Source organism: Cydia pomonella, chromosome 11, assembly GCF_033807575.1.
Source record: "Cydia pomonella isolate Wapato2018A chromosome 11, ilCydPomo1, whole genome shotgun sequence".
In the NCBI taxonomy this organism is placed as follows: Eukaryota; Metazoa; Arthropoda; class Insecta; order Lepidoptera; family Tortricidae; genus Cydia; species Cydia pomonella.
In genome coordinates this window covers 22,505,015-22,531,341 of record NC_084713.1, presented here as the reverse complement: position 1 = coordinate 22,531,341, position 26,327 = coordinate 22,505,015, and the positions used below count along the sequence as shown (strand labels likewise).

At 37.9% G+C, this 26,327-nt stretch overlaps 1 protein-coding gene across 4 annotated transcripts; it reads left to right on the top strand.

Annotated features, from left to right (window-relative positions):
- Positions 1-1,623: 1,623 nt before the first annotated feature.
- On the top strand, positions 1,624-25,992 carry LOC133522510 (putative inorganic phosphate cotransporter). Of its 4 annotated transcripts, none has more exons than XM_061857868.1 (11): positions 1,624-2,188; positions 15,839-15,963; positions 16,548-16,727; positions 17,206-17,344; positions 18,887-19,104; positions 19,591-19,740; positions 19,957-20,089; positions 21,363-21,487; positions 22,091-22,210; positions 23,216-23,360; positions 25,305-25,992. In XM_061857868.1, exons 1-11 carry the CDS (start codon positions 2,128-2,130, stop codon positions 25,337-25,339), a joined length of 1,431 nt encoding a protein of 476 aa, XP_061713852.1. In that variant the 5' UTR covers positions 1,624-2,127; the 3' UTR covers positions 25,340-25,992. The 4 variants fall into 4 exon arrangements, with proteins under 4 accessions (XP_061713852.1, XP_061713855.1, XP_061713854.1 ...); XM_061857871.1 differs by lacking the exon at positions 1,624-2,188 and adding an exon at positions 14,911-15,200; XM_061857870.1 differs by lacking the exon at positions 1,624-2,188 and adding an exon at positions 15,209-15,374 and having other exon boundaries at positions 15,845-15,963.
- The last annotated feature ends 335 nt before the right edge of the window (positions 25,993-26,327 follow it).

The following is a 26,327-nucleotide window of genomic DNA, read 5'->3' as shown; positions in this document are numbered from 1 at the left end:
GTGTGTGGAATACTGTTCACATCTGTGGGATGGTTCAGCCAGCTTGAGGCGCTCGAGTCAGTCGAGAGGAGAGCCAAGAGAATTATTAATGACGACGATCTGACGAATGCTCGACTTCAAAGTCTGGAGCATCGTCGCAAGGTTGCCAGCCTAACGATTTTTTATAGGATACATTTCGGAGAGTGTGCTGAGGAATTGCACAACCTTATTCCTCCGTCCCCATTTAATCATCGGACTACCAGACAACCGGCACTTCGGCATCGCTTCATGGTAGGTATTCCACAAATACGCACGAAGCGTTTCGCTTCAACATTCCTTATGCGAACTGCCAAGCCCTGCCCGAGTCTGTGTTTCCGTATGAGTACAATCTGAATCTCTTCAAGGCTAGAGTAAATAGGTATCTCATAGGTAAGCGTGTTCCACCGTAGGCCGCATCATCACTTACCATCAGGTGTGATCGTGGCCAAACGCCTACCTATCCTCCATAAAAAAAAAAATAGCTCACCTTGATCTGCTAATTATTTGTTTGGAGTTTTGGACCAGGGGCCCATTTCTCGTACGGTATTACTCTAATATTATTAGTGTGTTGTCATAGTAACCAATACGACTTGACAGTTCGTGGACTAATATTATTAGTCTAATAATATTAGAGAAATGGGGCCCTGCTGTTCCAAATGCGCACTTAAACACTTCACGTTAACAGGGTACGAGTATTAGAACTATTACTTCACTTTTACTACTGTACATACTTTTTTTTGTTTACTGAATCGACCTTAGACACGGCTCGATCTAATTGTTTTAGGATAAAACTTCAGTTTAAGTAGGTACATAAGTGCAGAAATGTATGGAGCAGTATTTACTTTTGTCACAAAGTAAATAGCGGCGGCGCGCGCCGGACCAGAGAGTTCGATCAGTACAAAGTGCCATTTTCGCCGCACGCACAGACGCGAGACGTGACATTTACGCACACAGACGTTACATTTACAGGCGTTCTCGGGCACTCTCGGGCAGAGCTTAGTCGAGCTGTGCGCGCGTTGCTCACTTGACGTCCCCGCCGTTACGTAGGTACATACTGTCATGTACGTCAAAATGCAGTCTCTAAGGAATGTAAACATGATAAGATGTATGTATAAACGAATCGATGTATGTATGTCTGTAAACTTACATTACCTACTCCTTTTTAAAATTCGAAATTAATACAGAAGCAACCCTAGTGAGTCGGGCAAGTTTAGGAATGTATTTTCAAGAACGGCGAGAATGGACCTTCTGTTTATTTTTTTATTTTGTGTCTCAGGCGACGCGACGCCCCTTTGGACGATTGTTCCTAAAGCCAATCAAAGCTGTTCTAGCCCGGTAGCCACGAGATCATGCGAGAAAGTTTTGGTTCCCCAGATTCCAGTAGTAGTAGTAGTAAAACACTTTATTTCACAGAACGAAACATATAACAGGAAAAAACACATCATTTGTACAAAGGCGAACTTATCCCTTTTCGGAATCTCTTCCAGTTAACCTTTGAGCAATTGAGAAAGAATTGGAGAACGGTAGACATTAAAACTACTAAACGGCATCAGACAATATATTCTATTTCCTAAAAGATCAATATATGCTTTATTTCTTCCTGCTCTTAGGAACTAGGGCAAGTTAAAATATAATTTTTAGGTATAATTTTAACGATAATTTGTCATGGAGATAGTTTTAGGCCGATGACAAAGGATACTAAGTAGTGTTTATCAATCTTCATCATTATTTCACGCAAAGTCGCGGGCAGAAGCAATAGCCAATAAGTTGAAACTAACATTGAGGCCATACCAACTAATGTTCTACTAATGATGGATGGTAATGGTTCCAGTCATTAGTACCTAAATGCAGTCAACGAATATTCCACATTAGAAGGTGGTTTGAGTGTTGTGTGCCTAGTGTTACACTTAGATTTAAGATTTGTTTATTTCACAACATACAGCAACAATATAAACAAATACGAATTTAATTACAAAAATCTATAAGAATGAAATATGTGGATTCAAAAATTTAATTCATAAGCCTTAGGAACTACTGATATTATTAGTACTCAAGTTGATAAAGAAAGTGTGCGGATAGTTCGAAAAACTCGCGCGATAGAAGATATTGATGACTACTTTAGCCAGTTCTCCGGGACTACAAGCGCAATGTCGCGTTCAAAACGTTGGAGGTAATTTCATTTTATTTGTTTCTTGATTTAGTGTTGTTTCAATTAAATCGAAGCTTCAAAAACACTTTATATCAGGTCCTGAAAAACAATAAATAAAAATATCTAATTGTGAAAAACCTTTCTGTGAAGACATCAGGAAGAAACCTAATACATTCACGATGAAATTTTAAAAAGTGAAGTCCGCTACTTGCACCGGGTGTGCCTATAATTTAGCCCCAGCCCATTTGATTGTATGGAAGAAGGCACCCGTAGAGAATGAGTACAGACAAAATAATTATGAGCTAATGTGAGATGTGTGTTATGTGTGAGTAATGTGTATGTTTTTGACCTGGGGGCCGATTTTTAGGGTTCCGTACCAAAAAAGGTACAAAAGGAGCCCTTATGGTGCGACTCTGTCCATCCATCTGTCTGTCACATGGCTAAATGCCTCGAGAACTACTTAAGCTATCGATTTGAAATCTGGCATACTCACGACCCGATTCGAAGAATGATGAAGACACGTTTAAGATCTTTAAAATATCAATAATTGAACGACATGTCAAAATTGACCTTTATTTCCGTTCCGCTGTGATCCCAGTAAGATCTATCTATGATATTTGTAATGTCAAAGTGACATTGGTTGGTCGGTGGTCGGATACGGCCGGCAATCCCGTTTCTCGCCGAGATTTGTATAGTGCTTTTCTCAAACTTGCAATGACATAATTAAAAAAAAAGAATGATGATGATGATTGTTTCATGTCCTAATGTGATAGGTCAATGCGTGGGGTATTGAAGGGGAACAAAAATGTAATTATTTTTACGATACGATGCATGGTTTAGGAGATACAGCCCTATAAAGATTTCATGACTGACTGAAAAAAAAACTTTATTGGGCTGTATCTCCTAAACCGTGCGTCGTACTTAGTGCAAAAATAATCAAATTTTTATTCCCCTTTGAAGTCCTGTGTATCCTAACCTACGGCGCCCAATCTTGGTCATTAACGGAAGCCCAGAAGTCCCGCCTCAAGATTTGCCAGCGAGCAATGGAGCGCAGCATACTAGGAGTTCGGAGAACCGATCGAGTTAGGAACACCGAACTGCGCTCCAGAACTGGTATTATAGATGTGGGTGTTAAGGCCGCTAAGCTTAAGTGGGGTTGGGCAGGACACGTCTGCCGTATGCACCCGGATCGGTGGGCCAAATTGGCTACCGAATGGATAGCGCAGATTAGCCGGGGCAGAGGCAGACCAAAAAAGAGATGGCGGGATGACCTCGACGCTTTTTGCAGAGACTGGCGGGAACATACTTCAAACCGTGATGAGTGGCGGAAAAAAGGGGAGGCCTTTGCCCAGCAGTGGGACACAAGATAGGCTATTTAAAAAAAAAAAAATGAAATTCCTTTACATATCATCTTCACTCATCGCACCTGATATGTGGACCTAATTTGAAGTAAGTCATGTCAACATTTCATTAAATCATCAGCATTAAAGCATTAAAGCATTAAAGCATCAGGGATGTTCGCCGATGCCCGTACGGATGACTTTTACGCTATTATGCGTAAAAGAGCGGCATCCCTATTGCATAGGTTGCAGGGTAGCACCAACAGTCTCCTAAACGTATTTGTCGTCAGAGTGGACTGCCCACTGATGAGGCGTTGGAACCAACTGCATGAACCCAACGGTCCAACGCATCATCGACATAGATTATGTTAAGTAGTTTTAGGTATTTATTGTTTTGTTTATATTGTACTAACTTAGATATATAGGTAGATAAATAATAATTGTTGTATGTACTAACACTATATGAGTTTTTAGCTCGAAATAAATGATTTTCATTCATTCATTCATTAAAAGTTTGAGAAAAAGAAGAATCTTTGAAATCGAATCACATGATAGAGTTTTATCTTCGAAAAACCAACATATACCGTGCATTATATCGCGCAAATCAGTTAGACCATTTGCCGATACATGGCGCTGTACACAAATATAATTAGTTGAGTTAAACTGACGACCGGTTTGGCCTAGTGGGTAGCGACCCTGCCTACGAAGCTGATGGTCCCGGGTTCAAATCCTGGTAAGGGCATTTATTCGTGTGATGAGCATGGATATTTGTTCCTGAGTCATGGGTGTTTTCTATGTATTTAAGAATTTATAAATATATATATATTTTTTTTAAACTACGTCGGTGGCAAACAAGCATACGGCCTGCCTGATGGTAAGCAGTATCCGTAGCATATGTACGCCTGCAACTCCAGAGGAGTTACATGCGCTTTGCCGACCCTAACCCCCTCCCACCCTCGTTGAGCTCTGGCAACCTTACTCACCGGCAGGAACACAACACTATGAGTAGGGTCTAGTGTTATTTGGCTGCGATTTTCTGTAAGGTGGAGGTACTTCCCCAGTTGGGCTCTGCTCTAGATCTGGAATGACATCCGCTGTGCTGTGCCCTACCACACAGAGCGAGATGACATTCACAATGCCCATACCTCTCTTGTGTACGTAGTTTAAGGACATACCCGGGTCCAAATATTTATATATTATATAGATCGTTGTCTAAGTACCCTCAACACAAGCCTTATTGAGCTTACTGTGGGACTTAGTCAATTTGTGTAATAATGTCCTGTAATTAGTACACCCACCTACTTCTGATCAAATGTTTTCGCCTTTATAGTTACACGGGATAATTCAAAGTTTGAACGGAACCCTCGGTGCACGAGTAAAACGAACGCGCGCTTGACCGGTTTTTGAATTTTGAGCGCTCGACTTCGTCTGGCTCTCTTCAATACTATCTCCACTACAGTACCCCTAGTGTAAATATTTTCGACAGCGAAACGTTACGTACGCGTTTGCGTTAGGTGTCATTTTGTATGAGATTTTTGACTTTCCAAAACGTCCCGCTTGGCGCGCTGTTCAAAAACCCATATAAAATGAGACTTAACGCAAACGCATACGTTACGTTTCGCTATCGACTAAATTTACACTAGGGGCACTGTATCTACTAATAGAATTGAAAACGAGTGGTCAATACCACTAAACTCCCATTGCCTATCGCTCGTATTTCAAAAGTAGCATTTCGCCGTTTCCACAGATTTTCGAAATTCAAAAATTGGCCGACTTTGAGCCCATAAACATAGCGACTATATTGAATCGATCACTTTTCAATAATGAAGATGCACTGTTAGTGTCATTGCACGTGGTGCGAATAGATACCGTTATTTTTAGCGCTGGTAGTATAAAATCAATTCGTATTCGTCGTCTATTATTAATAGCGCTTTTATTGCTAGGAGTATTTTAAGACCGTTCTACACTTAGTTTGCAGTCAGAGCCATATTCTAATATTAGTACCTAATCTTTTCTTCCTCGCGTTGTCCCGGCATTTTGCCACGGCTCATGAGAGCCTGGGGTCCGCTTGACAACTAATCCCAAGATTTGGCGTAGGCACTAATTTTTACGAAAGCGACTGCCATCTGCCCTTCCAACCCAGAGGGTAAACTAGGCCTTGTTGGGATTAGTCCGTTTTCCTCACGATGTTTTCCTTCACCGAAAAGCGACTGGTAAATATCAAATGATATTTCGTACATAAGTTCCGAAAAACTCATTGGTACGAGCCGGGGTTTGAACCCGCGACCTCCGGATTGCAAGTCGCACGCTCTTACCGCTAGGCCACCAGCGCTAATACCTAATATATTACTATTACACGATTGGTTAACTTTTATAGCAGAGAAAATCATATCAATTTTTTTTTATACTACGTCGGTGGCAAACAAGCATACGGCCTGCCTGATGGTAAGCAGTCTCCGTAGCCTATGTACACCTGCAACTCTAGAGAAGTTACATGCGCGTTGCCGACCCTAACCCCATCCCCCTCGTTGAGCTCTGGCAACCTTACTCACCGGCAGGAACACAACACTATGAGTAGGGTCAAGTGTTATTTGGCTGCGGTTTTCTGTAAGGTGGAGCTACTTCCCCAGTTGGGCTCTGCTCTAGATCTGGAATGACATCTGCTGTGCTGTGCCCTACCACACAAGGCGCGATTACATGACATTCACATTGCCCATACCTCTCTTTTGGACGTAGTTTAAGGACGTACCCGGGTCCAAAGGATTACCATACCTCTATTTAAACAAACATTTTCATCGTACAGTCAGCATCAAAACTAGCGGATGAAACAACGCGCTAAAAGTATCTGATATTAAGAATAACTTTTCCAAATATAGATAAATTGTTAAAATTCGCGCTCGAAAGTATATCTTTTACAGTATTAGTTGTTCTATATTAAAGACACCACGTTACAGAATGATACTTATGAAACGTTATTTGATCCGCTACTTTTGATGCTGACTGTACAGGCAAATTGGACCGATTCAAACTTTTAAAAGTTCCAAGTAGATTAGTGTGAACAAACACTTCAATTAAGTACCCGTAGTGTAAATTTGATCGACATCATAACGTGACGAACGCGTTTGCGTTAAGTCTCATTTTGTATAGGATTTTGAGTTTCCAAAACGTCCCGCTTGGCGCGCTCTTTCTAAATCCAATACAAAATGAGACTAAACGCAAACGCGTACGTCACGTTTCGAAATCGAATTTATTTACACTAGGGGTACAGTACCCCTAGTGTAAATATTTTCGACAGCGAAACGTGACGTACGCGTTTGCGTTAAGTGTCATTTTGTATGAGCTTTTTGACTTTCCAAAACGTCCCGCTTGGCGCGCTGTTCAAAAACCCATACAAAATGAGACTTAACGCAAACGCGTACGTCACGTTTCGCTATCGACTAAATTTACACTAGGGGTACTGTAGTTGTGATTTTTCGATTAATTCTTGTTTTTTTTTTTACTTTAAACCCGTTAAACCCGTTTTGCCACATACGACAAATTCACTACGCGCGAAGTAAATAGTAAGCAAGCAAGCGATGCATTTTTAGATTTTATTTTTTAACGATGCGTTACCTTAATCAAAACGTCCTCTTTCATTTTAAACTGAGACCATGACAATTACTTAATTTGTAAACACGAATTTCGTGAAAACGGTTGAAAGATTTGGTAGCCTTCATCACATTGACTTCATCATATTATACCAAGAAATTTTTAACGTTAAATACGTTAGATGGAAATCTCAGAGCATAGAATGGGAATATTACGTTTAAAATTAACAATTTGTGACCTAAAGGTTGCTTCTGATTTATTAATTAGTCGAGATTTTGATTTTATTATGCTTATACAGCCTTGCTAATCGCCCATGCTTGTTGATGCGCGAAAACTTCACTGGGACCGGTGTCAAAGTCAACATTTCAACAAATTGGAAAATCGGAATTGGCCTCCTACACGGCTATATACAACGAGTTGGCATTAGCATGTCGCTCGCACTGATATATATGTGCGATAGAGAGGGAATGATATCGAGTTGATGCAGACACTTACGTCAACAATGCCGGATTTAAAGGTCTGGAGGCCTCGGGCAATAAAGGAGTGGAGGCTCCCTGGCCCTAAATTATTTTCCAAATTAAATGGTAAGTTTTCCGAAGTCTCTATTGTGAGGGTCCCTCTTTTGTGGAGGCCCCGAGGCTGTAGCCACGGTTGCCCTCCCCTAAATCCGGCTCTGTACGTCAATGTCAAATGCGAACTTGTGGTACGACTACAAGTATTTTACTTTTACGCCATAAATAATACGGCTGAGTTTGGCGAGGTATATACCACTTATTTGTAACTTAACGTAACTTTGTTTCAAGTTATTTGATTTATTCTCACACGAATGCTGCTGTCAGTGAAATATGTAATATCGGAGGGTTTACATCACTGCAGTGTATCAGACTGGAGCCATTTGCAATATTGAAGAAATATATCAAATATCTTCGACGCATTCTGAAGACAAATCGATTGACTCACAACAAGGGATTTATCATTGGGTATCCGAGTATTGTATTTGAGTGACAATAAGGCGTATGTGACTATTATTTGTTACTAGTTCATGACCGCGACTTCCGACACATAACACTAACGATATTCATTTTTTTTTATGCCAATTTGTTGTTTTAGTTATAACTAGCAGTGCCCGCGGCTCCGCCCGCGTGGTATTCGGTCTGTGTCAGTAACCGGCTCATTCACCGCTAATTTCTCTGCCTCTCCCCTGGAGGTGGAACTTGAAGTACAGTTGACAGATGGATACGCTAGAGGACTGTAGTCTAGATAAAATATTTTACAATTAGGTACCACTTAATAATACTACACTCCAATATCAATTGTTATTTTTTTCAAATTCGTCCTTATTCAAATTTTTGACGTGATTTAAACGACATAAAGTAGTAGATGTATATCGGACAATACAGTTCCACTTTTGTATTTTTTTTACGTCCTTGACTGCTCCTATCCAAATCATGTCCATGGAAAATATCATCCAAATCGGTGCTCCAGACCAATCAGTCTAAGCATGAAAAGGTAAGAAATATACCCATAGAAATCCATACTTCCGAACACTATCGAATTTAGGTGTAATACCTATTAGTTTAGTCGGATTAGAGGAAAGGAGAATACTTGTAGATATCAAAAACTTGAGGCCGAGTATTTACATTTTGTTTACAGTTATGTTTATGTATGCACAACTAAATGTATACATATAATTATATCTTACATACTAATGAGTAAATAGGTATGTAATAGTATATTTACATAACATTGACATTTTACAATATTAATAGCTCCGTGTAGCTGGTAACGCGCGAGCACGCCACGTAGAGCTGCCCGTGCGAGAAGCAGCCCGTGCGCAGGTCCACGCCAGCGGCGCGCAGCGTCTGCCTCTGCGACTTATTGATGTTCATGGCAAAGCAGACGCTCACGGAGAACTGTAGGCGCTTGAAGTGGAACGGGAAACTGCTCAGGATGAGGGGGATGCGCGGGATGAACACGACTTCTGCGGCGCCGCACCCCGTCAGGATCTGCACCTCAATGAGGTTTCGCTGCAGCTGCACTACTTAGCTGGGTTCCGTTGCATAACTTCGGAGGCGACAAATTCCGAAGAAGCATGATTGGAACTCCAACTTTCAGGGTTAATGTGTGTGCTGGGTGTCCTGAAGCACTCAATGAGCTAAGGAACTAAGGTACTCTACCGGGTATGTTGTGACATTGCCTTCATCCAAGACAGTGTTAATGGAATTATATACTGCATGTTCACCTTCGATTTCCGCCTGCTCATTTTTCTGCGTGAGCATGGACCGTTCCTCTATGGGCGTGAGTATAGATCTCTCACAAACCCAAGAATGGCTCAGGTCTCCGTACACGCTACGAATGAGGTTTTCAATGGATGAAATGATCCTGCATAACGTCTCTGGTAGTTGTGGCTACGCCTAAAATCACGATCGTCGCTATAGTTTCGTAACATCAATGCGTTGCGAGACTTTCGTGAAAGGTTCGCTTTTTTCGGAAAGGCATTTTCAGTTTTTAGTTCTTATGGCATTTTAACGCGTATAAAATGCGAGTCCCAAATCGTTTGACATTTACACCGCAAACATCAGAGAATATTTTTTTTCATAGTACCCACCTTCGCAGCCATTATTGAGAGTTTAAAAGAGGCGATACGTATAAATATGGATACGATAAAATTACGATTAGGTATAATTCATGACGGAGAAAATATTTTTTTTTAATAATTATGCAGTTATACGCGTGTTGATATGTGTTGATTTTGCCACTACTTAACTATGTAAGTAAACTCATTTTTAACCGACTTCAAGATTTCAAAAGGAGGAGAATCGAGGGAACTCTTCAAATATGAAAGTCATACATATAATGATTTTTGTATTTTCTTTAACAAATCTAGCATTTACATTTAAAAAAGTGACATTTGATGAAGTGGAACTGCTGATGATGATCAGAATGGAACTCTTCAACGATACACAGTACACGCTTGGTGATTTATCCTCTTCGCTGTGTTTGTTAAGTAAATTAGATTTTCAAGACAAATTTTTGTCAAGTTCGAGTTCTGACGATGGGGTCCATGAGGAATCGAGGGAACTCTTCAAATGTGAAAGGCATATATATATAGTGATTTTTGTATTATCATCAACAAATCAAGTATTTACATTTGTAGAAGTGACATTTGATGAAGTGGAACTGTGCATGATGAACAGAACGGAACTCTTCAACGATGCATAGTTCACGTTTGGCAATTTGTTCTCTGTGCATGTTTGTCAAGCAGTTAGGTTTTCAAGACACATTTTTATATTTCTATCCTATTTAGTTTTTTTAATAATTATCTGGTGCTTTATTTCATGCATCGTGTGAAATAATTTATCTTAAATACAGTCGAATACCCTATTGCGGGTATCTTACCAGTCAACCATAGGGCAAATCTGAAATGTGTCAAGGTGGGTGCAGTGGCAAAAAAAAATCATGTTAAGTACCTCCTTTTCTACATAATTAGGCGTAGGACGCTGTGTCTTTTTAATTTAATTGTATGAAATCAAAAATCAACAATAATCGTTCTTTCACCGGTCTACTCATTGAAGTCGGTTTTTTTTCTAAAATATTAGTTAGTTTACTTGATTACTAAATTTTTACTCAGTTTCCCAATAGATGGCACTGTGCAATGTATGGCAATTAATTTACTGTCGTTTAATTTCGTTGTATTATTACATCAACACAATTGAAATTGAATTGATATCCGTACCCCCCACTTCTAACTTTAGAGTTAATTTGGCAAAATCCTTCCTCGGTTGCTTAATTTCAGCACCATATCTGTTAGTTTAGCAGGGTACTCGATACTCGTAGCTCATATTTGTTGTAAAAGTTTGCACCTCCTTCCTAAGTAGCGCCATAAGATTCAGGTGCAAACTTAACTTAATCGAGTGTAGTGGCTACCCCCCCCTTCTACCCTTCCTTTCTAGGGGGGGTTGAATTTTTATAGCCGGGGCTTGGCCGGGCATTTTCTCGACAGATTAGTAAAGTTTTCATCAAAATCTGTTCAGCCGTTTTCACGTGATGCGAGGTCAAATAAACAGACAAACAGAGAAACAGACAAACAGACAAAAATTCTAAAAACTGTTGGAACGTGTTCTGTTAACGATTCTTGGTATCCCCAGCCTACTTTTTTTCGAATATCTTCCATGTACAGACTTTCGACCCCCTTCAGCTTTATTATATGTATAGATAGATAACCTCACTAATGTAATTCTAATACATTGCAAATTATTTCTTAAGAGTAAATTTTACGCCTAGTTTGCGGGGTGAGGGTCTGGATCTGTATTACAGGTTTACACCTAGTTCAGACTCCAGTCTCTCACAAAGATTATAAATCGAATTTGCCTTTACTCTATTTAATAGTAATTGTTAAATGTATCCTTTGTGAGGTGAAAATAAATAAACATTTATATATTTTTCGACTGCCGGTATTAGTTTTCGCTTACATTTTACTAATGACTGGATTCCATGTGAATGAGATCTCCAAACCCTGCCTGATTTATGCCGTATGTAAAAGGAGTAACGGATAAAGTTGGAACAATACTTGGAAAGTACTTTATAAAGACAGTTTACACCCCTTAATCCGTTCCGTATCCGTTTCCATCGTGTCAAATTTACAATAGCTTCCAAGATTTGACCCACGCTAACATATATACATAGATAATAACAGGGCAAGTTAAATAAAAGCTTGTAATTATCATTTGACTTGTGGTAATCTTTTGGCCTATCATATTATATTTATGTACTTATTTGTAGTCAATCTGTTTTAGAATTTATTGGTACCTCTTATATAAATGAGTTTAACCAGCATGCTCTTATTTTATTGTATCATCTCTCGAAGTCTGCAACCTACTTAATTATGCGTCATATAAAATTCCCTTTGAAAAGGGTGTGCTGACCTTCCATAAAATAAAATTAGCTATATATTTTATCTGTTCTCTCCAAAAACCAAAGCAAAAACCACAAAGCGGTCTTAGTATCTACTAAATCCGTCGTAAAAGAAAACTAAATAAAATATTTAAATCAGTACCTTAACTACGTCATTAAAAACAGGAAAGACACTACAAGAATACTGAGATTGAAAATAATACATGTACAAGGTGCAATTCAGAGCAAATTATTTTGAAGACAAAAACTTAAAAAACTGACCTAGTTGTAGTGACAAGTGTGTGACATTAGCTCAGACTAATACCGTAAACTTTCATGGACACAAAAAATGCAATAATGATATTAGGTACAATGTAGTTATAACTAGATAGTTTTTAGACTATAGCTGGGGTGAGTTGACGCTCAACTAATTGCCACGGGAGAAGACCAGAGACCAAGAAAAGAAACCGGTTTTACCACAATCGATTTTATATCTAAAATACGGATAACATTAATAGTCTAAACGTACACAAAACATTAACTACATCGCATTGAAGAAAGTATCTCCAGTTCTAAATTATTGGTGACTAAGGTGTATCCCAAAAAACATCAATACACGACTTTTATATTTACAATTATTTCTTCTTGTATGTCCTACTTACATGATTATTTCTGAAATGCTATTGGAAAGACAGTGTACATATTATATTTTGATGGATATCAGGAGAAAGTCTAATACTGCTTCAAACACAATTATTTTTTGATTTTTTAAAATTTGAATTTTCTTTTTTGGCATCAAAGATTTCTTGTAGGCCTTCTCCGGATTTATATTGCTCGTTACATTTTCTGTCTTCCTTGAAATTCTCAGATCTGTCTATCTCAACTTATCAACTACGCGCTCGTCTATTCCATAATGTACCTTATTAATATTGAGTCAAGGTACTGTTTGGAGTACAGTGTATCCGCGACACCCTTCCAACCCATTTCCTGCCGAGATCTATCTTCCTCGACCTCGACAGCTCGCTTATATGTTATATTCCTTAATCTTTATGTTTACCTACTCAGCAGGAATGTAATACATTATGTCGTCCTACACTGGCAGTTATATAACTGCCAGTGTGGTGCATCATTACTCGTGTAATCGTGTTCGTTAATTCTAGTCAGCGTTATAATCCTTCTCGACTTTAATTTCTCGAATTAATTTAGAGGGCTGTCTGATTCCAAAATTTCCAAGATTAAAGAATTTATTTGCATGGAACATAGTTATGAGAAGGTGTTCCAAAATAAAAGAAATCCTAAATTCATTCTGCATTCTGCAAATATTATAAAAAACAGGCAATATTTACAAAAATATCAAATAATATTAATAGGTAATACAAAATCGAGGATCAATATAAACTAAAAATGGATTAAACAATGTCAAGGATATATATGATAAAAATCTGTCACTGTGTAAGTTGTTGAATGCTTAAAAAAAGATTGGTAAAGTTCTCGGAAATTTCGTAGGAAATTAAGGAATCTTTCATTTACAAAATGGAAAATTATGATCACACAAAAATATGAGATGTTTCCGACATTTTTAAATGTGGAAATTTTAGTTACTTTTCATCGGCACATCAGTATTCACTCTTTAAACCAAAGTTATCATAATACAAATATTACATTTGCTACAAATATTATGCCAGACGAAGTCTCCATAATATTTGCTGAGTTAATCCGTCCGTCGGTTAGGGTTGGTGCAAACCACAGATCATCTTCATTATGGAACATACAAGGCAACTTTAATGTAAATTAAATTCAGACCAACCATTTATTTCAGACCGACGTAGGATCAATTTTGTTTGTTAATCAGAACTTTGTTAATATTAGGTACTTGTGTAAATCAATAATGAGGTGTATTTTAACTGTAATAACTGAAATCTGAGATATTGAATTTGATTTGGATTTTTCTTTTGACACAGACAAAACATATCCATAACAAATCCGGATCAAATACAGAACCTGTTATTACAATCAGAAGATTATATTTGAATATACAAAGTTTATTCATAAAATTTAAAGTACATTTATAAAACGAAAAATTTGCAGATATCGAGCTTATTAATGATTGTAATAAATGTTATATAGATGTAACTCACGTGTGATCCCCGCGGCGCAGCATTTTACAAGTAGACATCGTACACGGGTCAAAAACATTTTATTATGAGTCAGGGTTACGCGATTTCCCTGAGGACATCACAAATAAACGGCCCCATTCGAAGAATGAGATACGATAACGATAAGTACTGGTTTAGATAAGTTCTCATTTAGATATCGTTTGTATGTCGTATTATTGACAGAACCAGCTCGATTCGGGCAACCAATGTCATTTTGACGTTAGAAATATCGTAGATAGATCTTATTGGAATCACAGCGGAATCGAAATAAACGTCAATTTTGACATGTCGTTTACTTATCGAACTTTCAAAGATCTTTCCAAGATCTTAAACGTGTCTTAATCATTCTTCGAATAGGGGCGTAAATGGACTGTAAAGCCTTGTTTTCGTATTTTATCCTTTTTGGCATAATAAAACCATCTATTTCTTTAAATTTGTATGATGTAAGTCTAACAAAAATAATAAGGTTCTAAGGTCGTCCTCATGACGTTTCACAATTTGTATATATTTATGTATATACATATATATATAGGTATTTATAAATATATTTATTTATGTATAATATTATTTATGTATGTGTTAATGTTTTTCCATTTTACTCTAACTGTATTCTGACCCTGCACCAACTAGATCTTTCAGTTTAGCTCATGGTTGACTGGTAGAGAATGCCTTTTCGCAGTAAGTCCGCCATTTGTACTCTTCATGTATTGTGCAATATAGTTTAAATTAATATAAAATAACAAATATACTAATCCAGATCGTTACTTTTTGTAATGTAAACCACAGAAACGAAGCCGATTTTCCTAAATGTTTTTGTCCCACACGCTTCATAATGCGGTGTCTATTTAGGTCATGGTTTGTACAAACAGATGCTGCTGTATACATTGCATCGTATGGATGATTGCTACATAGAGACTGACTGATAATGGCCACTATAGCCCAGATAAGTTAATCTTTTTCGTCTGCATGGATTTACCTACAAGTGTTTTGGATTTAAGGCAAGACGACTTCAAAGTGAAATCACTTCACATAGCCCACGTAGATAACATCTGATTGGTATGGATTACATTGATCTTTACTCTTACATTTTAAAGAAAGATAATAAATAATCAGTGCGCATCGAAATTCGCAAGTTGTTGAGAGTTTTGTGCGTAAAAGTGAATTTTTAAGTCTAAAAGTGAATTTCTGTTTGAAATTAAAGTGCTAAAATGCAAGAAGCTAAGAAACCAAGTAAGAAAATATTTTTAAGTTTACTTCATTTAATTAGATCAAACATAAAATAAGACCTAAGAAACAGAAATAGGTCATCATCATAATTTAAGAGCCGTCGTCGGAGTGCATGTCAGTTTTCGCGGTCCTCGACCAAGTTCTTCGGTAAGACATAATATTGGCTTATTCTTTAAGTTGTTGTGACAGCTTGCTCGTGGTTTTACTCTTTCTCTTCTAGCTTCTATTTAGCCTTCTATAAATGTGGTTTTAAAAAAAGCATCGTGTCTTATCAAGTGAACTCTCATTTTGTATCATCTATTTTAATGGTTCTCATTAGGTTCCTCTTCTCTCCAGCACTTCGCAATACTTTCTCATTCGCTTTCTCCTCGTCCAACTTATTTTCTCCATTATTATCCATAGTCATAAATAATGAGAATTCAATATGACCGTTCAATATTCCAGTCCGTAATGATCATGTCTTTCAGAAGCAGCTTTTGGCATCAGACACCTGCAGACTGTGATGATGTTCTTTGCGTTGGTCATCGGCTATGCCATGCGAGTCAACATGAGCATGGCCATCGTGGCTATGACCGACTCCGCGGCAGACGACGTAAGTTAAGTGCTTACTTTTGGCATCAGACACCTGCAAGGTGTTATTATTCGCGTTCGTCAGCCAGCGGCTAAGCCATGCGAGTCAACATGAGCATGGTCATCGACTCATCGTGGCTAAAACCAAGTTGACCGACGCCGCGGCAGACAACGTAAATAACTTTACATATTTAGAAAAAAAAATTCTTTCTAACAAAACAAATGTCATATTGACATAAAGTGACAAACGATAACCAACAGCGTGTTTGTTTGTAATAATAGAATTAGGTATAATATATATAACCATTAAATTAAAAACATTCTTTCTTATAAATTATTTCCAATTCGCCATACTTCCGGAACATAAAATAACTGGAGTACTGAGTTTTCTCCTGTCACTATTGGACAGTAGTTATTTGTTTTACAAGGGTCAAAATTGATATTTAACCTCTCGTGCTGACATCAAGCCGATAAACTGCAAGGAAGATCAAAAAAATAATTAAAAAGACTAAACTCGGACCACGGTTCTATCGCCCTTAACTAACTAAGCTACCAAAGCTTATCAGAAGCGTGCAAATCTTTCCATTCCTTCTTTTTCTCTTTCAGACATTTGACTGGAGTATGCAAACGCAGAGCGTGATTCTCTCATCATTCTTCTGGGGCTACGTGATGCTGCAGATCCCTGGCAGTCTTCTGGCAGACAAGATTGGAGGCAGTATTCTCATTACCATCAGCATTGGATGCAACTCCATCATCACCCTCATTCTGCCTACTGCTGCTACTTACGTAAGTTCTATAGTCAAATCTAATGCATTCTTTGTTCTACCTCATGTATATAATGAAGACCGAGACAACATTTCTTTATAACAGCATTGGATTGATGCAATACCATTATCTCTCTCATCATGTAAGTTCAAAGTTCAGGCCATCCTGACATCACCGTAGGTTAGTGACAAGTTGACAACGATGATGGCATGATGGGAACGATGATGGTGACAACCTGTGGGATTCTCACGTCTTCCTAGGGCTTTTCGGAGAGTAGATGTAGACGTACCAAGATCTCACCAAAAACCCTTTGTTGTTCACAACAAAAATATTAACTCTGACCGCCAAATACGTCAACTGACGCGCGTGGCAACATCCCAATATAAACCTTCGTGCATTCCGATAAAGTACATGCTTCAGCGCCACACACGATAGGCGTGGCGTTCAAAGGGTTAATCAGATTATCAAGATAAAAACATGGGTGTGCATTTCATTCTAGGGTGGCTGGCAGGCAGTATGCGCATGTCGTGTACTACAGGGTCTAACACAAGGTTTCTTGTTCCCTTGCACTCACAACCTCATCGGGAAATGGGTGCCTTTGGAAGATAAAGGCCGATTTATGGCATTTATTTATTCGGGTAAGAAATTTTCATCATTGTCATTACTTTATTTTACCTTTAAATTTTTATTATTTATCAATTATTCTGCGGAAATAGAAGAGAATAATCTCACACCTGAGAATACCGAAGTCCGAGCAAAGTGGAGAAGATTAAGTTGGAAAGCGGACTCTGGCGCTAGGCCAGAAAAACTAGGTTGAAGAGATCAATCATTCTGTAATCCCCCATGCAATCATACTCCGAGAATACTTTGGCTGTGATGACGCTTACTTGAAACTTAAAACTTGAATTCTTCTTAAAATAGACGTTAAGGTCAGCCAGAAGAATTGCAACTATGTGTACAACAATTTATTCTAAATATACTAGAAGTGATTTCTGAGCTAGAGCCACTTGTGTTTATTGCACACTTTCGCCCGTCATAAAAGAGAATTCACCCATGATACATATATTTATTACACAGTTGCAAATGTTGCAATTGCCGTGGCCTTACTTTTCACGTAATATAAAAGATGAAACCAGTACCCCTAGTGTAAATATTTTCGACAGCGAAACGTGACGTACGCGTTTGCGTTAAGTGTCATTTTGTATGAGATTTTTGACTTTCCAAAACGTCCCGCTTGGCGCGCTGTTCAAAAACCCATACAAAATGAGACTTAACGCAAACGCGTACGTCACGTTTCGCTATCGACTAAATTTACACTAGGGGTACAGATAACTAGACGTTAACTTTGGATTTCCACTGCAACAGCGTTGCTAGTATCACAGTCACGTTAGATGTCTTTGTCAATCTCCTTCCGACGTTTCGAGTCATTTAAAATTTACTTCCGACGTTTCGAGGACGGCGTTGTCCCGTTTCTATGAGTTAATAATGTGTAAACATCGTAAAAGTTTAAATCTGAATGTTTGCCGACTTAGAAAGTTTAAGTCATCATTAATTTTATAAAGGAAAATGATAGCGACAATCGCTGCTACTACGCTGTATAAATAACAAATATCAGGGAAACCGAGCTTTGCTCGGAAAATATATAAAAACTCAGAAATGCGCGTTTTCCCTGAGATAAGACCTAGCTAGATCGATTTTTCGGCCCCGAAAACCTCCATATAGAATATTTCATCGAAATCGTTAGAGCCGTTTCCGAGATCCCCGAAATATATATATAAATATACAAGAATTTGCTCGTTTAAAGGTATACGATTCATTAGTAAAGCGGTTGTATTCTGAATTAGCAATCAGTCTGTAATGCAGTCGGCAGCCCTGCTCCACAGCAATGCTGTTGCAATTTAAATGTAATGTTTATTATATACTAGACAATGTTATTTTAACAAGGTGTTATTCAACTTGCAATGCATGTTCGGGTGACTTGAACTGAAACTTCACGTTTATGGTATCACCGAGTTGATCTGATGATAGACAGGACGTGACTATAGAATCTTTGTGATAAAACAACGCAACCTAATTGTGCTTGAGTTTATTAGATTAGCTGGATGAATATGAGATAACTGTTGAAAGAAAAATAAAGTCAGCGATGTTTTTTTTTGACAAAAAACCTTTGACACATTCAGGGTCTCAATTCGGCACAGCAGCCCAATTGATGCTAGCCGGATACCTCACCGAATACTGGGGCTGGCCTTCCATCTTCTACGCCAGCGGCATATGTGGGGTCATATGGACGATCGTCTACATCCTCATTGGATCAGCTTCTCCGCAGGGCTCAAAGATGATTAGCGAGGAGGAGAGGATGTATATACAGAGCTCGCTGGGACATGTTGGTGGTCATAAGGTGAATTGTGTTTTAAATTATACGTGATAAAGATCGAGTTTGATTAAATTGCTTTCATGTTGAAGTAGAAGATAAATTACCATCATTTTTATTACGGTTATCATTAAGTTGACCTGAAATTGTAGACTATGTCGCTTCAGGTGTTGTCCCAGTTGATGATTTTCGAAACAGGTCGAAACATATCAATCGATAATCAATCAATTTACTCGAGAAACCCGGTTCTAAATCATTTGCGGCTATGGTGACCGTACGAATGCTGTAAAAAACAACATCTATAAACTACCTATTTAAGAAATTTGGTTCATAAAATATTTTTCGGTGATACAAGGCTTTCCTCCGTCACCGAATATTTAGTCATCTTTTATCATTTTTCGAAATAATTGTTTTGCTCTATACAGCACAACCGAGGTTTGAAGCCACTACTTTTGACCACCACTCACATATAAAATATTAATACCTAAGCGAATTTTAATCTTCCTATTCCAGACATACCCTGTGCCCTGGAAATCGGTGTTCAGTTCGCTGCCCTTCATCAGCCTGATTGTAGTGAACTGCTGCCAAAACTGGGGTTTCTGGACGCTGATGACGGAGATACCTTCTTACATGAGCCAAGTGCTTGGAGTCAATATTAAAGCAGTGAGTATTTCGACTAAAGTTACTTTTAGAGGGATATTTAGAATATCCAGAAGGTAAGGAAAACGGACGTTCGCTGGCGTGTAAGTGACTGTATCATATGTGGTATGCCATGTGATTTTCAATCAAGCTAACTAATCAAGCTTAGGTATTTAATATTATGTCTGTAACCCAAATGCCCAAATGACTGATTGAGTAAAATGAGTTTTATTTGTGCAGAACGGTGTTCTCTCGGCGCTCCCCTACATCACAATGTACCTGCTAAGCTTTCCCTTTGGTCTCGCATCGGACTTGATACTAGCCAAGGGCTGGCTCAGAGCAACTACTACAAGGAAACTCAGCAACAGTATAGGTAATTAGCCGAAAACGGCGTTTTGTAAGCGCTCTCGTACATTACGATTTGCACAACTTTCCGTCTGGCTACGGACTTTTTTTTTTTATACTACTTCGGTGGCAAACAAGCATACGGCCTGCCTGATGGTAAGCAGTCTCCGTAGCCTATGTACACCTGCAACTCCAGAGGAGTTACATGCGCGTTGCCGACCCTAACCCCACCCCCCTCGTTGAGCTCTGGCAACCTTACTCACCGGCAGGAACACAACACTATGAGTAGGGTCAAGTGTTATTTAGCTGCGGTTTTCTGTAAGGTGGAGGTACTTCCCCAGTTGGGCTCTGCTCTAGATCTGGAATGACATCTGCTGTGCTGTGCCCTACCACACAAGGCGAGATGACATTCACATTGCCCATACCTCTCTTTTGGACGTAGTTTAAGGACATACCCGGGTCTCCCGGGTACTTTACATGTAGACCAGACCAGAGGCTGGCTGGCGGCTACATACCAGCATAGATAATATTTTTAACAAAACGGCATTTAGCCTATACATTACGATTTACACAGCTTTCCCTTCGGTTTGGTAATCGATTTTATACTTGCTAGATCCCGCAAAGGTAATATTTTGTACAGGAAGGTGCTTCCCTACTTTACAATGTGTACAATAGACCACTCAGATAATCAATAGATCTCTTCGTCATCATCTGCCTCTTTAGGACACAATAATACGGGCTTCTCTGATGTACGGTAAGCTGCAGAGATAACTGACCCCCCTGCAAACAAATTTCTATGCAGGGGGAGTCGGTTATACTATATAGTATCTGCAGCTATAGAACTTGTTCAATTAGGCAGGTTATGTACGAGAAGGTTTAGTCTTATCTCCAAGCTATTTTTAGTTTCATGTATAACATTTATTTTAATGGTATCTGAATGAATTTAAGGTTCCTAAGAATAAGTGTCAAAAACAGAAGTCCTATAATTGTACGTCTTGTCCAGATGGGCAGTATTAATGAATAGTTATTCATTAATTCTGCCTTAATGCGTAGGTAATGGCTGGCAATCCTTTACTGTGCGTTTCTCCTAAAACTTCCGGCTTCGTAACTACAACTGAACTGTGGAATGAACTATTTTTGGAATAAACCTTCAAGAACGGCGTATTCACAATTAAAAGCCAGCAACGCAATTGCCACCCCTCTGATGAAACAGGTGTGGGCGACAGTAATTACATTACCATCAGGCGATTTGTATACTAGTTTGCCTCCAATATCATTAAAAAATTTGTTCCTGTTTCCAGCATACCTCGTGCCAGCCGTGACCCTGATCGGCTTTGCCTACGTCCCTGCTGGAAACATCGCCGTGGCGGTGGGGTTGCTGTGTGTTGTCGTCGGGCTTAACGCAGGATACTACACAGGCTTTATGGTAAATGTCTTCAATATCCCCTTCTTACTAGCGTAATCCCACCTTATTGCTACTACTGAGCGAAACAGCGTGCAAAACGCGCAGTACCTAATTTTACTCGTATCCCAAGAATTAGTGCAGGCATCATACAATAGTGACGACAATTAGATTATCCACTAATAACCTAAAGAAAAAGCTAAGTTTTATTAATCCCGTCCCCTTATCATAATATTTTCTCCCACTGAAAAACAACTAGTGAAGTCAAATGGCATTCCGCATATAACCAGCACCACCACTTCCAGCAACACTGAATGAAATTACATGTCCGGTGACTGCGGGCAATCCAGACTGCGCAGTTAGGATAGGAAATTATTTTTAATTTTTGTTTTAGCCTTAAGTAATACTAACATTATTTTTATTTTGTTATACTGTTACTTACCAAGATATGGATTCCTAGTGTATCTGAAATAAAGTTTTCAATTCAATTCAAGTTCTAAGAAACTTTTTACCATTTTATTTTACTTCAACTTTCTTATATCAACAGAAACCTTTACAAAGATGACCACAATAATCAACTTTGCGAAATTTTCAGTATTTTTTGAATAAAATACTTTTATGTTTTAGCTGGCGTTTCTGGACATGGCTCCCAACTTTGCCGGCTTTATGTTATCCATCACAAACTGCGCTGCCAACTTCATATCATTTATCGCACCGCTAGTTGCTGGAGTTCTAATACAAGACGAGGTACTTCATTCATCTTAACGCTAACTACTTAACTGTTTCGTTTTTTTTTCGAAGGTTAATAGAGTTAAGTACTGAAAAAAAATCAGATAGGTTACCTTTACAAATCAAACTTTAGAGTCACAGATACATCTAAACTTCATAATACTTAAACTTCCTCAGAAAATTATGCCATAGCGGTGAGTGAACGAAACGCAGGCATAATAATACAGTTACATATGCAGGGCAGGCATGAGTTTAAATAAAGTTTATATAAATTGTGATATCGACATATATGTATAATGATAGCATAGAAGTAATAAAAAATAAATTAATTGGACGCTTCATGGGTGACAATAATTCTGGCGCAGGTCAGGGCTCGGTGCATTATTGAATATGTACTTAGAGGATTCAACTATTTTTTTCTTTTTTAATTTATTTTTTGTAAAAATGGATCATATAAGTATATAGATCTGTTCTTATGCTGTAGGAACTTGTATGTGTAAATTAAATTGGGCAAAAACTTTTTATAATTTTATTATATTTCTATAAGTGAGAACCTGTAATTGCCTCTGTAATTCTATTGTAATTCTATTCTATTGTAGATATATATATATATATATTATAGCGTTGTTTGGTTTTCCATATGCTAAAATAAATTAATAAATAATAAACCTTAAACGCAAGTAACTGGTTAGCAACTATATCTAACTAGCATAATTATATATACGAGTATAGTGTACAAAAGTAGATCATTATATTGTTTTACATATACTTAAATTTTTGACAGGTTAACAGCTTACTATTTTTCATTTCTCATGCTCTGAAAGTGGGTCATTGTTGTCCTATGAAAAATGCAAAAAGTGATACGTTTCTGCACTAAAGCATTCTACATTCCGAGTACGTTTAAACGCGTTCTCACTGCGTTCAAGCGCCAAACTATCTCTACAGAAATAAGTGCCTTTCGTCCCTTGGTTAAAAATCTACTATTAAGTATTGACTGTTCAAAATGGTAATGTTTTATTTCAGACTGACGTAAGTCATTGGAGAAATGTATTCTACCTCTCCTCCTTGCTTTACGTGCTGGGTAACACCTTCTACATCGTGTTCGGAACCAGTGAGCTACAATCATGGAATGAGCCGAAGCTGGACAAGCAAGTTGAAAATGGTTCAGGTACGTAGTATAATTATTTTTATTTATTTATTTATTTTAAACTTTAGTGCACATAAAAAAGAGTACAACAGGCGGACTTAATGCCAACAGGCATTCTCTACCGGTCAACCATAAGGCAAAACAGAGAAACTTCAAGGTGGCCAGTGAGAACAAACAAAAAAAACTGTAAATTTTAAGCGAAAAAAAATCTAAATAAGTACTATAGTATGTTTCATTATACCTTATGACTATGAGAACATAAATATATACATATATATGGATAAACAAGGATAGATACATATTTTTGGTAGCATAAGCGGGAGCAAGTGTCATAAATACTTAAGAAGTTGTAGCCAAGCCCTCCAGTGACCTAGGCTGGAACGCCCTCCGAGGCGAGGCGAGAGATGACGAGAAGAGGTCGGTGGTGGTCTCGGCCACTGGAGCCACAGGGTCACTTTTCCTTTAGTAAACTGATAAAAAAAACAGTTAAAAAAGCGGCCAAGTGCGAGTCGGACTCGCCCATGAAGGGTTCCGTACCATTATTTATTTATTTATCGTATGGCGTTTACACACTGGTTATACATATATAAAAAACTTAATTCAAAATTTACATTTCTGCAGATAAATACTCGCATCTTTTATCAGGTGTTTAAAATCCTCAGCTGGTCCGTTGTATTTCGTGACGGGGCACTCGAATACCATGTGCTGCACCGTCTGCTCTGGGTGTCCATTGCACAGTCCATGCACCATTTATGACGTATTAAAAAAAACTACTTACTAGATCTGGTTCAAACCAATTTTCGGTGGAAGTTTGCATGGTAATGTATATCATATTTTTTTTTTTGATTTTTCATTCTGTTATTTTAGAAGTTACGGGGGGGGGGGGACACACTTTTTTCCACTTTGGAAGTGTCTCTCGCGCAAACTATTCAGTTTAGAAAAAAATTATATTAGAAACCTCAATATCATTTTTAAAGACCTATCCATCGATACCCCACACGTATGGGTTTGATGAAAAAAGATTTTTTGAGTTTCAGTTGTAAGTATGGGGAACCCCCAAATTTTTTTTTTCTTTTTTTGTGTAAACATCTTAATGCGGTTCATTGAATACATCTACTTACCAAGTTTGAACAGTATAGCTCTTATAGTTTCGGAAAAAAGTGGCTGTGACATAATCGGACAGACAGACGGACATGACGAATCTATAAGGGTTCCGTTTTTTGCCATTTGGCTACGGAACCCTAATAAAACAATTGAAATTGCATTAAGGTTTAATGCTTGAAACAAAGCCCCTAGTGTAAAATAATTCGATTTCGTGACGTGATGTACGTTTGCGTTAAGTCTGATTTATAATTGTTTATGGTAAATTATTGTATGTTTATAATTTATAATATTTTATAATTGTTGATGTGCTTGTTTTTGCCTAATTCCATGTTGACGTGTAAAAGTGCCCTTGTGGCCTATTTGCTGAATAAATGTTCAAGTTGAGGTTGAAGTTGAAGAAGCGGTTATTTCATTGGTAATTTTAATACTTGCGATAAAATTCTTAGTACTTATATATTATATAACGATTTTTATAATATACTTCAGATCTTGAGAATTTTATGTAAAACTAAGATGTAATTTTCAATTACTAATTAATGTTCTTACTTAGTTACTTGGCTGGCGCAATGACCCAAAATAAGTCTTGGCCTCCAACACAAGAGCACGCAACTTTGCTCGGTCCAGGGCTATAACCGCGAAAATCTTTCTTTTTTCTGTCACCCTAATTACGTCTTATTGAGAGTAAAAGAGAAAGATCCCAACAATTTGCGAATTTCGATTTTCGCGGTAGGCTCCCAGAGCGGCCTCGCGCCAGTTTTCGCCGATGCCGAGCTCACGGAGATCTGCCTCCACTCTATCCGCCCAACGACAAATGTATCTATCTATAAATTATATGGTATATTACTTTTTTTTCTGCTTCAGGTACAACAACAGAAAAGACTGAAATATTTATTTAAATGACTATATGGAATCATTATCTCAATGGATGTGAAGGAAGAATAAAGAGGTCTGTTAAGAAGAGATTACGCGTTCCGATATATTTGACCACTTTGGTCGTCATTATATATTTGAGGCTAACTCTACTAGTGACCAGCGTGCCATATTTTTTGACAGAGCAGCAGTAAAATGCGATATGTTTGTGAACAAAAACGTTATTGATCTAAAAGATCTAAGATTTACGTAATACGTAAATATTTACTTCACTCTGTTAAACAAAAAGAAATAAAAAATAGAATCAGACCGAGCGAATTGTGCATGGCAATTTGAATGGCAAAGTGTGTTAGTGTCATCATTTATGTCTAATTCCTATGAAAATATGACGTTTATAAAGACATTACTTCACTTTATTCTCAGTGTAAAGTTAGCTTTGACGGACTTATCATGATTCTTTTTTTTCATGGACATTTTATTGATATATTTTACTAATTACGTAAGTCGTTCACCGTTTTTGCATGCTACCCTCTCCTATTTAGATTTAAGCAAAATTATTGTTTTCTCAGTAAGTGATTTATATAAATCTTTTGAGAAATAAATATCTTAAACCATAAACCATAATTGATTGATATGTTTGTGTACATTATTTTATAATAAAATATTAAAACCAATGAAATGATTTTTGTTAAATTTATAAAACAGAGTGTTTTTTTAGTCAAAGCAACTTTTACTATGGGACGAACCCCGATATCGTGAAAAAAATAATTGACTCTGACATTGAGTTGATATTTTGTATGGGACAGATTTTTTTTTGTGATTGCAATTTCGGTCAGAAGGTTGGTGGTAACTGGTAAAAGTTGCTCAGTATGGCCTTTATATATTCACCCTGAGAATGATTGCAGGTGATTAAATTAACACTCACTTTGTATGTCTTTCCCATCACGGAACAATGGTGTCCCGGACCTTTGGGAGGCGTGCGCGGAGCCGAAACCAACACGTACCTAGATGCCC

Coding starts and splice junctions, on each gene's coding strand:
- LOC133522510 (XM_061857868.1), top strand. CDS start 2,128: ATGACTACTTTAGCCAGTTCTCCGGGACTACAAGCGCAATGTCGCGTT. Junction 17,345..18,886: donor TATGGCATTTATTTATTCGG/GTAAGAAATTTT, acceptor TGACACATTCAG/GGTCTCAATTCGGCACAGCA. Junction 22,211..23,215: donor GAGTTCTAATACAAGACGAG/GTACTTCATTCA, acceptor GTTTTATTTCAG/ACTGACGTAAGTCATTGGAG.